General features: G+C 41.5%; 2 protein-coding genes across 3 annotated transcripts in view; one reads left to right on the forward strand and one right to left on the reverse strand.

Moving 5' to 3' along the window:
* Window positions 1-10,898, reverse strand: part of LOC143749293 (sterile alpha motif domain-containing protein 3-like) — a 106,279-nt gene extending 95,381 nt beyond the window's left edge. Inside the window, exon 1 of the mRNA XM_077241838.1 lies at window positions 10,855-10,898. Coding sequence (XP_077097953.1) covers window positions 10,855-10,860 — 6 coding nt within the window. The 5' untranslated portion in view covers window positions 10,861-10,898. The remainder of the gene's footprint in view (window positions 1-10,854) is intronic.
* Window positions 10,899-14,575: 3,677 nt separating this feature from the next.
* On the forward strand, window positions 14,576-17,110 carry LOC143748510 (uncharacterized). Of its 2 annotated transcripts, XM_077240534.1 has the most exons (6): window positions 14,576-14,613; window positions 15,036-15,133; window positions 15,230-15,271; window positions 15,604-15,654; window positions 15,863-15,916; window positions 16,472-17,110. In XM_077240534.1, exons 2-6 carry the CDS (start codon window positions 15,037-15,039, stop codon window positions 16,837-16,839), a joined length of 612 nt encoding a protein of 203 aa, XP_077096649.1. In that variant the 5' UTR covers window positions 14,576-14,613; window position 15,036; the 3' UTR covers window positions 16,840-17,110. The 2 variants fall into 2 exon arrangements, with proteins under 2 accessions (XP_077096649.1, XP_077096650.1); XM_077240535.1 differs by lacking the exon at window positions 15,604-15,654.
* Window positions 17,111-17,395: the final 285 nt, after the last annotated feature.

The following is a 17,395-nucleotide window of genomic DNA, read 5'->3' on the forward strand; positions in this document are numbered from 1 at the left end:
AGATGTCCTCGCACCAGATGAAATCAAGAGTGAGATGAAGGAGATGATGATAGGTAGGTGAAAACACATTAACAGATTTAAAAGATTGTTATAACATTATGCATCACTAACATATTAAAATCTTGTCCTACTTTTTATTGATTCATAACTTGATCAACTTAATTCATAACCATCACCACTGTGCATTTAGTGTATTAACATCATAATAATATTGTAACTAACCATAATTTTTGTGGAATATTTTCAGACCTTCTCTTTGGTGAGGCTCAGAAAGTCACCATACCTGAGAGCCGCAGTGGAGAAGATGAGCAGGAGCCACCAGTACCCGCTAAAACTCCACGGCTTTTCTCTGGCTACCGCAAGAAGAGTAACAAGAAAAATGCAGACCATCACACATCCTGCAAAGATGAGGTCATTCGCTACATCCAGGTCTGCTCTGAAGAAGTTGTTGACTGTATATATTTCTGGCAAAAGCATGCAAAGCTCTTCCCAAGGCTTTATCTTGTGACTATGAAACTGCTTGCAGTTCCTGCAACCAGTGTACCAGTGGAAAAGGTATTTAGTCATGGAGGCCTTATAATGCGCCCTCATCGAGCCAGACTTAGTGCAAAGACACTGTCAAGCTTGATCTTTTTGAAATGTAACCATTCTGTTGCTTAAGACTTTTCTAGTTCTTAGGCCACTGAAGGACACCTAGAAGCCAGAAATGTTTTGTGGCCCATACCTAGTGTGTTAAGAGAAGTTTAACCAGTCTGATCCCATCATTTGGATTTTTTTAAGTTATAATTTCTAAACATTTTGTTCTTAATTTACATGCCATAAGTTGGTCAGTTTGAGCATTTGAATGTTATGCAATCCAGCCACTAAGTAACTAATAAATAATTGAGGATCTCTCAATCCTCTATCATAAGGAAGTGCACTGTAGTGTGTTAATTTTTGTGGATAGTATATTCACATCATTTGGTTGCAATAGTGTTTTGCATTTAGCTACACTGTGATGTTTTGCAGTTTTGCACTAAATAGGAGTATGTCAATTTTAGTGCTGTGAGGTATAACATTTTCTATATTTGGTCTTATGGCCCCACAGAGCCAGCACAATAGGAGCCAAGGCCTTTCGTTCTAATTCAGCGACAGACAAGGGCAAGGCCGGCGCTATGGGCGGGCCTTAGGGGGCCGGGCCCGCCTAGAGAGCTCCTGTGCCCCCCCTCTATCCAATTTGCATTTAATAAATTATTTTAATAATAATAATAATAATTTACGTGCAGTATTTATATATTTATTGATGTGTATTTAAGTGCAATGTTTGACTCATAGGCTAATCTTATTAAAAAAAAACTCCCGGAAGTTTGACTGTTTGTTTACAAAAAAGGGGTTTCCCGCTGAGCCGCTCTGACCGCAGCATCTCGGTAAAGTTATAGCGACGCGACGTTCTCGGTTTTGCCTATTCAGAAACGAATGGAAAGAGAAACTCATGAGATTCCAATCCCAAAAACGTCGACTTCAGCTGTATTAAGAACGTGAGTAGGCCAGTTGGTTTTATAACTCTTCGTAAGTTGCACCAGACGTGGTGTAAATTATGCATTTGACCCTGATATGCAATATGTGTGTGAGTTTGTCGTAGTTGATAATACATGGTTGATTTAATACTTAACTTGAGATTTGTGACTATTTGGCTGTTATTATAGGAAGTTGGCTTATAGCATGCTGTGTTCACGGAACAATGCAGACAAGGTTCATTAGTTAACATTAGTTAATGACTAACATGAACTAACCATGAGCGATACATTTGTTACTGTATTTGTTAATGTTAGTTAATAAAAATACAGCTGTTCATTGTTTGTTCATGTTAGTTCACAGCCTATAGGCTATAACTGTAACATGATATCTCATGATAGCCGAAATATGATGGGGCTGTTGTAGAAATTTTAATAGTCGTTGATCCCAAACAGGTATCATAAGAGAAAGAACCTATTCAATGTATAAAAGTATATGTGTGTACGTGCTTGTGCGTGACGTTTCAGGAACATATGGGACAGGACCTCTGACCTTAGGGACGGTCAGTTTTGGCCAGTTTATTTCAGTACCAGTTTGTGTCTTTAAGTAGAAACTGAACAGCAGTAAGGACCTTATCTGAGTGGGTGAAAGGTACAGCGGGTGAGGAGGAACCTTGAAAACAGTATAAAGGCTGTCTCATATCTTCCTGTTGGGTGTCACTCTCTTGCACAGCGTAACTTCTGTGTACTAGACTGGACCTATTCTTGCAAGAATAAATACTTTTCTTTTTATTAATTTGACTCTGAGTGTCTCTTACGCAGTGATGATGTTTAACAGAATTTTTGCCACAACAGGGCAATAGGCTAATTATAGTTAGGATATTGAAATCGCTGTGAAACTGTTGTAGCTAGTGTTGCCACCCGTCCCGGTTTTTCCGGGATTGTTCTTCTTTTTAACAACCTGTCCCGGGAAATTTATAAACTCTCCCTGATATACAAAAGGCTCATAAGAATTATGATATACAAAAGGCTCAAAAAAATTTCAAAAGGCTATGTGAATATGTCCCGGTTTTCGAAAGGCTACGAAGAATATGTCCCGGTTTTTCGAAAGTCTACATGAATATACGTTCAAACAGCGCGCACGGCAGAGAGGTAGAGAGCGCGAGACCTTGCGTGCATGAAGCGCATGTAAGCACCCCCCACAATTTATTTGTTTGTCATAATTAGGCCCCCCCAAGAATATTAAATGCCCGTCCATTGATTTGTTTCTGCCGCCGGCTCTGGACAAGGGTGTCCTTTTTCTTCAGAACCTCACTTTTTGGTCTGTACTCTACTGTTTGTTCAAGCTACAAGGCAAAATACAGATATTAACTTAAAAGTAAAGCATTCTTGGTGTTTTGGTCATATTGCAATAGCCTGTTTACACTGATTATATACTAAATTTAAAGCTGATACTGTATGCTAATAGATAAAGGAGTCATAATAACAAATTGCATGCTTTGAATTCCTTATATATACCTATGCAGTGTTCTAAGCAGCCTGGATGGGTCGCTGTATGTGATGCAACACTTATTATAACCACAAGAGACTTGAGACTTGACTTGAACTCTAGCTCAGAGACTTGAGACTTGACTTGGACTCTAGCTCAAAGACTTGAGACTTGACTTGGACTCTAGCTCAAAGACTTGAGACTTGACTTGGACTCTAGATCAGAGACTTGTGAGCATCTCTGCCACCTAGTGGCGAACTAGATATTGCATTTTATTCTAGTTTTAAGTGTTTGCATTAAAGGTCATTTCAGGACTTATTGGAGAGGGGTTACACTAGCTTAGCACAAAGACTGGATGTAAATGGCTACAGCTAGCATACTAATCCCAATAAGTGACAAAATAATGCAAACATTTTCCTATTAACATGTTGTGATTTGTATAGTCACAGAGTGTACAAATCACAAGGTCATGAGACACAGACATATTTTAACGTTATAAATACTGGGAACTATATTCTCAGAAGGCGAAGCACTGCTACTTGGGCGGAGTGATAACCACAGCACCTGAGATGCACCGTTGTTTCTTCTAGTTTACCTCTAGCTCCGCTCATTTGTTACTGGGGCGATAGAGCGCGTTCTTGACAACACAATACTAACATTACAGGGGATACATTGAGCCCGGGAACAACAGCAATAGTAGTGACCATCCTATTCGTATAATAGTGTCACTAACGTTACATTAGATCTAGCTAATGTAACTGTTACAGTAGGCTAGTCATCTAAAAACACAACGGAACACTTACTGCAGCCGATCCACTTTGTCCTGTGTGTGCTATCGATGGGATGGCCGTATCCTTCAGCACACGTTTCATGATCCGGGTGGCAAATTCCATTTTTTTCAAAATAGTCGTCCTCAGTGAAATGAGTAAACACGATGGTCCTTGATGATCTCTTCAGGTGTGTGTGGATCGATATCCAGAGCAAGTAGCCATTGATTCATCAGGTCAGCGTTTTTGGTTGGAATTCTATGAAACATCATGGTATTACCTGGTCTCTCCTGTTTATTGTAAACTATGCTTTTACTATCTAGTAATTGCTGACTCTATTACTCTGAACAAACTCTCTGCTCAGGTGCTGCGGTTATCACTCCGCCCAAATAGCAGTGCTTCACCTTCTGAGAATATCGTTCCCAATATTTATACGGTTAAAAGATGACAGTGTCTCATATGACCTTGTTATTTGTACACTCTGTGACTATAAAAACACAACATGTAAATAGGAAAATGTTTGCATTATTTTGTCACTTATTGGGATTAGTATGTTAGCTGTAGCCATTTACATTCAGTCTTTGTGCTAAGCTAGGCTAGCGGTGGGTGCGTCAAACAGAGTTGCAGCACGAACGGAGATGAAAAAGGTATGAATGGACTTATCTAACTCTGGGGGATACAGTGAATAAGCTAAAGTCCCCAAAAGTCGGCGTGCTCCTTTAAGGATTTGTAAAGCTTTGATACAATGTCATCCGTTCCTAAGTGATGTGTATTCAACAGAGATGAAGCCATTTATCGCTCGCGGTCGAGTGCACGTGAATATGCCGATTATGTTCAATATTAATCGCAATTTATAGTGTTTATATTTCACCCAGTGTTTGACTTGTATGTATGTATGTGTGACCATCACATTAATAGCTGAAACACTTGTTATTTCAAGTTTAATAATGCAATGTTTCTGATTACGTGCCTTTCAGTTAAATCACCTCAGGATTAGTTTCGGTTTTGAATGTTTTACCATTTCTGACCACTTGGTGGTGGTGTTGCATATTTATAATTATTCGTTGCTTGTATATTATTTTCTTTATTTATTCTAGAATTGAACTTGATCATTCTTTATTTGAGAGATTGGTAGTTTTTTGGAGATAATGTTTGTGCAATAATACTCAAGAAATTTGTTAATATATATCTTTATTTCTTTCCCTTTGTAGACCACACACACACACACACACACACACACACACACACACACACACACACACACACACACACACACACACACACACACACACACACACACACACACACACACACACACACACACCTAAATACACTGTTAAGCAAAACATCCTGTGTACTGTTGTGTACTGTTGTGTACATCCAGTGTGTTCTGATCGATACCCCATTGAGGAAAGCTAGAAATAAACTATCACCTATTACAGTCCAACCCTTTTCAGTCCTACTATCGAACAAGGACTGAAAAATGAAGAAAGAATTAGCATGTAGGACTGGAAATTAAGAAAGAATTAGCATGTAGGACTGGAAATTAAGAAAGAATTAGCATGTAGGACTGAAAATGAAGAAAGAATTAGCATGTAGGACTGAATATGAAGAAAGAAAAGCATGTAGGACTGAAACTTAAGAAATAATCATCATGTAGAACTGAGGATGTAGAAAGAAATATAGTAGAAGAAAGTTTTTTATGAAAATACAATTTCTGATAGAATTTATGGAACTATTTATGAGCCCCTGTTAAGTCAAATTAAGTTGAAATGTTCTGAAAAGTTTCAGATAAAAATAATAAGGCATTGAGTATTGAGTACAGGGATTAATGTGATATAAAGATAAGGAATGTTTCATTCAGCAAAATGGGGAACAATTCCATATTTTAGTGGTAAAATAATGAGTGAAAGTATGTTTAGTTTTAGTATTGACAACCATTGTGTTTTGAACCTAAAGGGCCTATAAAGGGGGAAATGAAAAGGAGTGGATTTACCATCCATCTTTGTTTATTATAAAAGGAATTGGTTAGAGTTTTATAAAAATAGAAATAAAAACGAATGCATATATCCTGGTATTTATGATTGTAGACGAGGAGTATCTCGTATATCTGAGGAGTTACTTGAGGGTCCAGCAATGCTAGGAGTACAGCAACAGTGCTTGCTTATTTAGCCTGGCTTCCAGATGTTAAATATGTGCTTGTTTTGTAATCAGTGTTGTTGATGATAATACCAAATTAGTAAGATGTAAAGACAGTCTGCTTTATAAGGAAAGTCTGGGTCGGGGATCATTTCCCTGGAGAAGTATGACTAAAGGTAAACAGAAACTTTATGAAAACAATTTAAAATATTTTGAGCATTTCCGTGCAGCTTATGAAAATTATTGTTCTGCCAATGATAATGATGAAAATTATGATTCGGCTATTGTGATTGAATCCGCCACTGGTAGACTGTAAAATAATACAGAGAACTGCTTATCAGCTCTGTTTGATTTCCTGATTGGGAAACACTGCTTCAAGGGTGTGCAGTAAGTTAGAGCCGTGTGCAAGCTTACAGTGATCAAACTATAGGCAAGCTGTCTGCTGTTGTAGTTGAGGCTGTTGCAGAGAGTGTAAAAGAAAGTGATAATGTGAAAATGAAATTGTTAATGCGAGTTTGAAAGTAGATCAGTGTTTAATATGACACTATTTGATTAATAAGTTTTCGTCTGAGGAAGAACAAGAGATAAAAATAAGGTCAAAAGATTGAAATTGTATATTATCCTTTTAAAGGAACGATCGATAATAAGTAACAGTTTATGTAAAAATACAGGTTGATGCAATGTCTCCCAACACATGTGAGTTGCAATATATATATATATTATGTTTATTCGAAAACGCATGTAATTTCTGGCAAAGGTGCCTTAAGCTAGGCTAGAGTTAAAAGATGGTAGATAAAGTTTGATGTTAGAAAATTATGAGAGTGCAGTGTACCAGTCCTGAATGCCGCAGAGTCTCTCTCATTCAATGCCAGCTAAAAGCTGTTATCTGAGCCTGTGTCATAAGTGATAATAAGCAATTGATAGTAAAGCACAGTGTTTCAGTTGAAAATCATAGGCAAGGAGATGTTAAAAGAAATCATTGCCATTCAGAGGGCAATTTGTATTTAAATGTTGTAAATGTAAAACTGAATGACTTTAAAGTAGTCTTTAAAATAATACAGACCTTAAACGATAGAAGTGACATTTTTGATTATTTTATTTTAAGGACCAGTAACTTCTTTGTCTCATTTTAGTCTCCACCATGGAACAGGGCCGATGGCTCCGGTTACAGATGTAGATGTAAACTGAATAGACGGTTGTGATAACTAAATTCACTGAGTATAATCTAAGCATTGCGAATTTGCTGAGGATGTTTAATAGATTGATTTGATTAAACACTGCTGTTATCAACCTGTCTCCTTGTGTTAACACTATTAGGCAGTCCGAATGGCTCTGGTGACTCTTGAATGTGCCTTTCTGCAATGAGGATGCAGAGACAGAGTGAGAATCCATTTGCGGAAGTTTATTAGAGATAGTCACCATAAACCAATGTGAGAAGGCAGGCAGCGGGTCTAGCCAAAGTAGCAGTCAGACAGTTTCACATCCAGTGGCAAGATCCAGAAGGCAAAAGTAAGTAAGCAGGCAAGGGTTCCAAGCAGAAACATCAGTCCAAACAGGCAACCAAAACAAAGGGATAATCCAGGGATCGTTAGACAGAGAATCAGGCAAGATAATACACAGGCAGGCAGGCAATAGAGAGTAGACAAAACGCTTGGTAAGGCAGGATAAACTGGCAATACTTTGCAGTGAGTGCAAGCATGGTCTCTGAATAAAAAGGCAGGCAAACAGGAAATGAGTGTAGAGGAAGCAGAGGGCGTGGATCACAGTCAGTACTCTGGTGAGAGCTCCCTCTGCTGGTTAGGCATTACACTTTCCTAAGCTCCAGAAAACAACTGATTATATTGAAGAGAATGGTCAAAGATTCTGTTATGGCAAGAGCGGTTACCAGTGTGCACGAGGTGATTACTCAATGATGGGTAAGATCTTCTTTGGCCAGACAGAGGGCAACCTAAGGCAGGGGATCACCGCCGCCACTGGGCATCTCCTGAAAGAGGTGTTTATGTGAGATGGGTATGAGAGTGGAGCAGATTTTGTGAGGCCAGCAGATTCATTACACCATGAAGGGGAGATGAGCTGTGAGAGGTTATGGAAGTCTGATCCAGAAATGTGAGTTCCTCTATACCGCAAGAAAATTTATAGAAGTGTTGATTTTGAACTAATATGTCTATAACATAGTTTTAACTCCTGAAGGTCGTTAGAAATGGTGGTGGCTAAAGATGAAGACAGCTTTTGAAAAAGTCTGGATAACAAAGGTAAATGATCAGTGGTTATATTAATTAAATTAATATTACATTCTGTATAAATTACAGTTTTAGGAGGCTGTTGAAAAGATTATTTGTGTATAGAGAGAGAGAGAGGGAGGTTGTTTGAGTGGAGGAAGGGATGGTAACTCTGTCTGTCTTTCTGTTATCGGCCTGCTAAAGCAAGCTTGAACAAAATAGTGATAATGAACCAAAACAACCCAGCTGATTTTTCTAAAATCAAATTAATAATGAACAGACATGTGTTGTGGAATTCGGGTGCATTCGGGGGAGACAGAGGGGTTGTTTAGCCATAAATAAAGCCTTTTGACCTCACAGGTGTGAAGACAGTAAAGCCCAGGGGAGTTAAAAGAGCCACTGTCTAAAGGCAAAGGGGTTATCTAGCCTTTTGACCTCACAGGTGTGAGGACAGTAAAAGCCCAGGAAGGGGGTTAGAAGGACCATTGTATTTTCTAAAACCAGCTAGATCTGGTTTTACTGGGTGAGTTGAAAATTACAGAAGATGGGACTTTTTAGAGAAGATATAATGAAAGCGAACATTGAAAATGAGATGGATTAAAAGCATTTATGTAAATTGGATTTGTAAAGTTGTAGATCGCCGTCCATCATGGTTTGAGATAAACTAAAATGTTATAGATTTGACGGCAACAACAAAGTGACATATTGGCTAAGTCAATATCAAATTGTCCAGAGAGTCCTTCACCTTTATGATTATTGTGAACAAAGGGGAAGAATGTAGATGACTGACATTGACCAAGTCTGTACAGCATGACCTGACCTGACAGAAACAATTCTGTCGTTCAACTCTGAGTGCTTTGTAAGTGAGCAAGAAATGATTTAGTGATAAGAAGAAACAGAGTTGGACAACTGTTGAGAATAAACTTGATATTCTTTATGCTTTATCATCAGCAAGGTAAACAAATGGTAAAAATTACACAGGTCAAACCAAAATGGACGACCGGCCAGACAAGCGGTCACTAACAAAACCTTAAGGTCTTCATTCACAGGTCAAAGCAGGCAGGAAATGGTTCACTCCAGTGGGGGTGCTTCGTGAGACCTACACAGACAGGCCTCAACCGTCATATAGAGCACAAAGTGAGGGATCAAAAGGCTCGTGCTAGAAACGGCCTCCCTCACCAACGAGGGAAAGACCATTGCAACGACTCGCAAAGAGTCACCCTGGTGAAGACGGGATGCCCATGGGGCAAACGAGATGACAACACACCTGGAGGAAGATGCACCAACTAATGCCTGCTGAAACGATCAGGATGTGCGATGACATGACCAGTGAGAGATTAAAAGTATAAGTGTGATGATACGACTTAAAATTTGTTCTATTTGATTTTTTTTTTATTATGATTAGGTAATCTAAATGATAGAAAAGGGAGGAATTGTAGTGGACATTTTAATATTGGCTGATTAATAATAGACATTGCATTGAAATATCATATGGTCTCTTTATCTGTATTCCTGAGTTACGAGAACAGAGAGCCTTGTTTTCTATTATTATGTTTACACAGCTGTGAAGGCATGAGTGAAGACAATCAGAATATGGTTGGGCCTCTGTTTTAAGAGGTGAGAAAACCCCTGGGGTTAGAAGATCTAAAGGGTAGCCATAAAGTTCATTTTGTTCCTCTTGTCTAAATAACAATTGACAAGAGATAGCTTTGAAGAAAACACTATAAGACTGCCAGCCGAATCTTCCTCTTTGTCTCCACTCACCCTGCAGCTGGACTGTGTGGGCAACATGGGGTCCTATTCTTGCTTTTTAAAATATTTTACTTTTTAAAATACAATTCGGATCAGAATGTCTCTTACGCAGTGATGCTGTTTATTTAATTATTGTTTTTGCCACAACAGTTTAAATGATCTGTACATCTAAGTTGTCAGTAACATTATTAAATACATGCCTGTGTAGCGTTGAGGCAATTCATGAAGGGCGTCATGAGCCATGGTCGGCAGGGGTAACCACTGTCCCCTGGCAGTAGATCACTGTGCATTCCAGCTTCAAAATCTCTCCCGATCTTGCTCTCTGCCAAAATCCTAGAGTCATGCGTACTCCCTGGCCAAGATGCAACGACATTTCTACACAGATGGTCACAAACTAACTCCACATTAACAGAATGGTAATTTTTTCTGTTCACATACTGATTTTCGTGCGTGTGGGGCGCCTGAATTCTGACATGTGTGCCGTCAATTACACCACTTATTCGAGGAAACCCCGCTTTCCGAAAAAAAGAGGTTTGAATGACATCCAGTTCAACACGAGATGGAAACGTCACATTTTGGCTTAAATGACAGCAAAGGGCCCCTGAAACCCGCTGAAAAACTCAACTGACGGACGACTTATGAACGTGGAAAACATCTCCCAATACAGACTGGAAACTCGCAGTAGCAAATAACCAAAGTGCTATAAGCAGCTGAAACACAGAGGGTAGTGAGTGGTTGCGCTGGGTAACATGGTCAAGGTCGCCTTCCAGTTTGTCAGCAATTGCATAAATTCCGCGGCGATCAAATCGATATTCTCGAAGGAGTTTTTCAACGCTAAAATTTCAAAATGGTCTCCCTATCCCTAAAAATTCTTCTTGGCACATAATGATCTTCAGCTGGTTCCATAAATTCAGCCAAGTCGTCTAATTTTTGTCCGCGTTACTCTTAAAGGGTTAGTTCACCCATAAATGAAAATTCTGTCAGTATTTACTCACCCTCATGTTGTTCCAACCTCGTAAGACCTTCGTTCATCTTCGGATATTTTTGATGAAATCTGAGAGCTGGATCACTCCTCCATAGGCTTCTAAGGGATTGAAACTTAGGCTCACTATTGGCCAACGCTGGTCATGTGTGTGATGCGTGTGACGTACACCAACAGAAGATTACGTTATTATACTAGTGAACTGACTCGAGGCCCACAGAGAAGGAAATTAATAGTTGAAAATAGATCGTTATTTTTGTATTCTCGTCGTTTGATAAACTTAAGATTGAGTTACTGTAGTCACTTGGACTATTTTAACGATATCTTTAATAACTTTTAGGGGTTGGCAAGGTTCAATCCCTTAAGAAGCCTATGGAGGAGTGATCCAGCTCTCAGATTTAAACGAAAATATCATAGAAGATGAACAAGGTTGGAACAACATGAGGGTGAGTAAATACTGACAGAATTTTTGGGTGAACTATCCCTTTAAGGTAAAGTTTTCCTAACTTTAAACTGTACTTAGAAAAATGACAGTTAAGGGATTACTTAAGTGAAAAAACAGCATTTAAGGGAAATTCTAAGTGTTTATGACGTTTCACTTAAATAAACCCTTAAGTAACACTTAAGTTTTTTTCTGCAACACCCTTAGGTGTAAGGGAAACATAAGGGCGAACTTAAGGGAAAATTACACTTAAGGTGCTTTATGCAACCGGGCACTGGCCTACCAGTTCCTGTATTTCGTGGAGGGGCTCAACATCAGCGACACAGTGCTCAAGGACAGATTCAACACCACACTTAATGAGCCTGTGCCTGCCTGGGGATATTATCATTCTGGCAGTTTGTGGGGTTTGTTTACCTTTGCAGGCCCAGCACAGACTGGAGGGTGGTCTTCCGCCCCTTGGGCCACCTCCCACTGACCTCACAAACTGCCAAGTCCCCGGTCCTCCGATGGCCCCTTCGGGGAGAGGGAGGAGGAGAAAGGGGTGCGACCCATCAGCCTTCTATGCAGTGGAGGCTGAAGGAGCTGCAGCACCCCCATAGGCAGTTACTTTCACACACCCTCACCAGCGCAGGAGGAGGAGGACTCCTGTCGCTTCACTTAGCCCGGTGGTCCAGAAGGATCCGACTTCGGTGGTTCCAGGCCTGGTGGTCCAAGAGGACCCGACTTCGGTGGTCCCAAGCCCAGTGGTCCAAGAGCACCCGACTTCGGTGGTCCCAAGCCAGAACGATGCGACTTCGGTGGTCCCAGGCCCGGTGGTCCCAGAGCTGTCCTCTCTCCCTGCAGCGCCCTCAGAGGTGGCCAAAGAGCTCGTAGCACCGACTCGCACACGTAGACGGAGGAGGAGGAGAGCTTCTGGCCAACCACAGGACCCGGAGGTGGTTCCGAAGCCTGCAGCTGAACCTCCAAAGCCTCCAGTGAAGCCTGCAGCCGAACCCTTGAAGCCTCCAGTGAGGCCTGCAGCCAAGCCGCCCAAGCTCCTGGCCCTGCCAGCACCGCTCAAGCCTCTAGCCCTGCCGGCACCCCCCATGCTGCCAGTCAAGCCCGAATCTGCTCACATCGTGCCTGCCGCACAAGAGACTGTTCATATCTCATGTCTGCCGAGACTGTTCACTTCACGTCTGCCGAGCCATTGTCTCCGGAGAGGTTGGCCGCCACCGAGCCAGTGTCTCTGGACAGGATGGCCGCCCCCGAGCCTATCCCAGGACAGGATGGTCATTCCGGTGTCTGTTCCTGAGCCGGTGTCTGTTCCTGAGCCGGTGTCTGTACATGAACTTCCTGGTCGCCCTGGCCGCCAGAACTGCCTGCTCTGCCCTGGCCGCCTGCACGGCCTGGTCCCCCCTGGCAACCAGAACTGTCTGGTCCAGCCTGACCACCAGAGCTCTCTGGTCCACCCTGGCCACCTGAACTGCCTGCACCACCCTGGTCCTCAGCCAGTAATTCAGACCCGCCCGTCCCTCCCTGGCTCAACCCTCTCGTCCCTCCCTGGCTCCCCTCCCTCCTCTCTCTGTGTATGTGTTCTAATCTGCTTGTCTTTTCTGTTGTTTGGTCTTGCACGTTGGATGTTCCTGTCTTTTTTTGTGTGTCCCTCCTTGGGAACGCCAGGAGGCGTCCCTTTGAGGGGTATTGTCACAGTTCTGTCACTCTTGTCTGGGTTTTCTCTTGGTTTAGTGACCGAGCTGTGACACTCCCGGTTTGTCATGTGTTTGTGTTTGTGTTTGGTCTGGTCTGTTGTGAGTACATGGCTGTCATGTTATTTCTTTGTGCCATGTGCTCTCCTGTCAATTGTCAAACCCCGCCCATCTGATCTCATTATTGTTTAATTTTACCTGCCTGTCTCGTTACCCTCTTATGTTTGTTCCCCTATTTAATCTCTCTTTGTTTGCAGTCCTGTGCTGGTTCGTTGTCCATGTTCCTTGTGTTTCTGATCCTGCCTGTTATGTTCTCGTTCTTCCCCCACCAGGGAGTTTTTGTTTGTAGTTTGTGTTTGTTTGTTTGTTTGTTTGTTTGTTTGTTAATAAATTACCCATTGTTTCTGCCCTTGAGTCCTCGCCACCTTTTCATCTACCCATTCCGTGACAGCAATATGGCTTTTATTTTGAAGTGTAGCACCACAGAATGGATTTGGGAAAGGAAATGGGTGTAATTGCAAATCTTTTAATTAAATTTGAGAGCTCTGCAGAGGTTTGCCATTGTATACTTACTAATAAGAAGTCAATTTTAGAGCTCCGTAAATGGAATTCTTACAAGGAAGAATCGAATTAAAGAGCTCTCTAATTGTAATTCTAACTAGTAAGAACTGATTTAGAGAGCTCTCTAATTTAATTCTTACTAGTAAGAATGCAATTGCAGAGCTATCTAATTAAATTCTTATTAAGTCCATGTGTCCACCAAAGCGCTTAGCGCTCAGCGTGAAAAAGACGCTCAGCACCTCGTCAAGCTGCTGCCTTTTTGAAAATGTGGAGCTCCCATTAAAAAACGGGGGAAAAACACTTTGGTGGGCACATTATTACAGTATGGAGACACAGGATAGGAAGGATGATGGTGAAGAGTGATTTATTGAAATACACATGTGTATGGATGAGGTGAGCATGGTAGTGGAGTCCAAAGGGTGATCTTGGTGGAGACACAGAGGGAAGGAAGATGCTGGAGACAGGGAGATGCTGGAGACAGGGGAATAGTCCACATATAACAAACGAGGTGTGGTGAGGAGTGTTGATGTGCAGGTGTGTGTGATTGGAAATGATGTGCAGAGGATGATGACTAGGTGGATATGTGACAGGGCGCCCTGGAGCCTGACGAGGGCATGGTCCATATGGAGCAGGTAGCCTCCAGGGCGGAGCAGGCCCTTCAGGTGGCCAGGGCGGAGCCGGCAGCTGAAGGGCCTGTAGCTTTATTACATTACTATTACACATTTATTATTACACTGCAGCCAAAAAGTTACATTAATTGAGTGCACCCCCCAAGATTACAGTTATAAATATTGTGGCTGTCCGATGAAAACCGCGTTTGTCCATTTTGACGATTTTGAGATTTTTCGACGGATAGAAAGTCCAGGTTCATTTCCGTATACAGTATGCTTCACATTATCTAAATGACCAATGAAAAGTTGTGAAATCATGTCATCTGATTTCCACGTATATCCATTTGCTGTCAAAGCTGTCAATCACGCCGCGTATCTCCTGCCCTGTGGAGGCGCCTCGCCGGTCTCATGAAGTTTCATCTTAAGCGTCTCTGGAAGCTCAGCATTGGATAGCCGAATAACACTGTGAGGTAAAGTATCAGCAAACGTTTGTTTTTGACAACTGTTCTCACGTTTATTATATATTCACAACTGTTATTTACTGATAAATGGTCTAGAGATGAAGTAATTGTCCACAGGTTCTAAACAGATTTGCTTGCTAGTATGTAAATAAACTTGGTCTGATTGATAAGATTTATAGTTTTTTTTTTTTTTTTTTTTGTCAAACTGATCAAATTATAGCCTGTAATGCTACTGTCATGACTGTCACTAGACACATGCCTCACTCATACTGTGCTATCACAGCTTGCCAGAGGCTGATAATTTTCAGCACTAGAGTTATCTTGCTACGTTTTTATTGTGGAGATGTTAATGCACGGATTTCCGATGTGAAGCAATGTTGACTGGGCGTAGCGCTATATTTTTTCTGCTCTGTTTTTATCCCTTCCTTCAGGATGTCTGTCTCTGTAAAGGAGCTGTGTGAATTGATGAATGTTAGCTATGATAGGGCTGTTGTTGAGGCGATTGCGAGGGTCAGCAATGAGGAGGAAGGTTTGTAGGAAAATAGAATTAAGTCAGCCAACCAGTTAAGTCTACATTGTATTCATTACTCAAATGTTAACTGGTTTTCTTCTCTGTCATTCGTAGATTCACTTGAAAGTGACAGTTCTCAGACAGCTGCCAATGAGGGTAGGTACTTTAGGCTTCAATTATTATCTCCCAGTAGCAGCTATACCTATACAGCAACCTAAAGCCTATTGATGTGTTGCACATTAAGATGAAAGTCTGCCACACATGTTATTCTGGTTCCATTGATCAAGGAATCTGCTGTTGCATTTCCAAGTACTAACCCATCAAATTGTATGTCGCTAAATTAAAACATTTTAATCATAGAGAATTCAAAATGTATAGTTACTGTACATTTGCTGGTCAAAGCTACTGATGCAAGCTCAGTTCTGAGTTATTCAAACATTGTAGGCTATTCAGTGTGCTAAATGCATTTTTTTCTTTATTGTTGTTAGATTCTCTGGAAAGTGATAATGAAAATCATTCCGAAATAGCTGCCGGTGAGCGTAAATCTTCTTCTTCTTCTCAGATTAGACTATACTACAGCCTCCACCTCACATTAGTTTTGAGTAGGACTTAAAAACTAAAGCCCATTACCAATAACAAATCTAGTGTATTTAATCGATTACCAGTCAAAATGAATGCAATCTTATATCTGAATGATGTAAACAGTGCAGTTGTTGTACTAAATGTGTTCCTCTTTATTATTCTAAGACTCACTTGAACACAATCCAGAAAATGACCCGGATTACACACCTGTCAATGAAGGTGAGTAACTTATTGTCATTATTATTACATTTCTGTTTGCTACTAGTGGGCTCAGCCGCACGCACGCACGCACGCACGCACGCACGCGCGCACGCACACACACACACACACACACACACACACACACACACACACACACACACACACACACACACACACACACACAAACCAATCCAATGCCAAAGCAATGCCTAACTTAAATGCATGCCTACACACTGACACACACACACACACACACAAAGCAATCCAATGCCAAAGCAATGCCAAACTTAAATGCATGCCTACACACTGACACACACACATACACACACACACACAAAGCAATCCAATGCCAAAGCAATGCCAAACTTAAATGAATGCCTACACACTGACACACACACACACAAGCACACACACACACACACACACACACACACACACACACACACACACACACACACACACACACACACACACACACACATATATCCACATGCTAAGAAAACATGTAAGAGAAAAGTGTATTTGTAGAATGTTTTTTTATTATTATTATTATTATTTTTTTATCATATGAAGGTGCCATTGAAAATCGGGGAAGGTCAGGGAAGAGGGCCAACCCAGACACTTGGAAGGGTAACATCCAGAAAAGGAAAAGAATGAGGGGCCAATCTTATCTTGGATGGAAAAAAAATGAATTTGTCATCAAAGAAGAAAGAAAAATGGGCGGGCGGTGCCAGGCTGTGTCCTGCCAGAAATCGAGCAAACTACACTGCTCCGAAATTGATGAAGGGAAGAGGGAGGACATTTTCAAGTATTTTTGGGAGAAATTGGAATGGAAAGAGAGGAGAATGTATGTAAAAACATTGTTGGAGGTGAGTGATGTCAAGCGGCGCCGGACAGAAGCGGTTCAATCTCGGAGGTCATCATCTCTCTTTTGTTGTTGATGTGTAGATGGTAAAAGGCTCAGAGTTTGTCAAAGGATGTTCCTGTCTACACTTGGCATCAAGCAGTGGACTTTTTTAAAGTGGGTTGGGCGAAGAGGGGAAAGTCCTGAGAAGATGGCGAGAGTGAGGGTAAGGACAGAGGAGCAGGACTTCCTAAAGACCTTCCTACTGGATCTGCCAAAAGTTCCATCCCACTACTGCAGGTCCTCCTCATCAAAGATGTACCTGGAGCCTCTCTTCAGGTCCATCAGTCATCTCCACACACAGTATAAGCAATCATGTTGTAGGGTATGAGCGCAGAATCATGAAGTCATTATTTCTTAACACAATAAACACACGTTCACGAGGGGTTTCTAAAGCCCAACCTATGACTCCCCAGGTCTAAATCTTCCCTTAGCGCCAGCCAGTCTGGAGGATAGATTAGTTTGTGACACCTTTACAGCGTAATGAGTCCCCACAGAGATCCTCGCGCGATCCTGATTCGTTCGCGAACCAACATCCAAGAAGACCGTTATCTCCAAACCCCCCCCCCCCCCCCCCCCCCAGCGAGGGAGGA

This window comes from Siphateles boraxobius, unplaced genomic scaffold (assembly GCF_051911475.1).
Source record: "Siphateles boraxobius isolate OS27281-9 unplaced genomic scaffold, OSU_SipBor_1 24, whole genome shotgun sequence".
Classification (NCBI taxonomy): domain Eukaryota; kingdom Metazoa; phylum Chordata; class Actinopteri; order Cypriniformes; family Leuciscidae; genus Siphateles; species Siphateles boraxobius.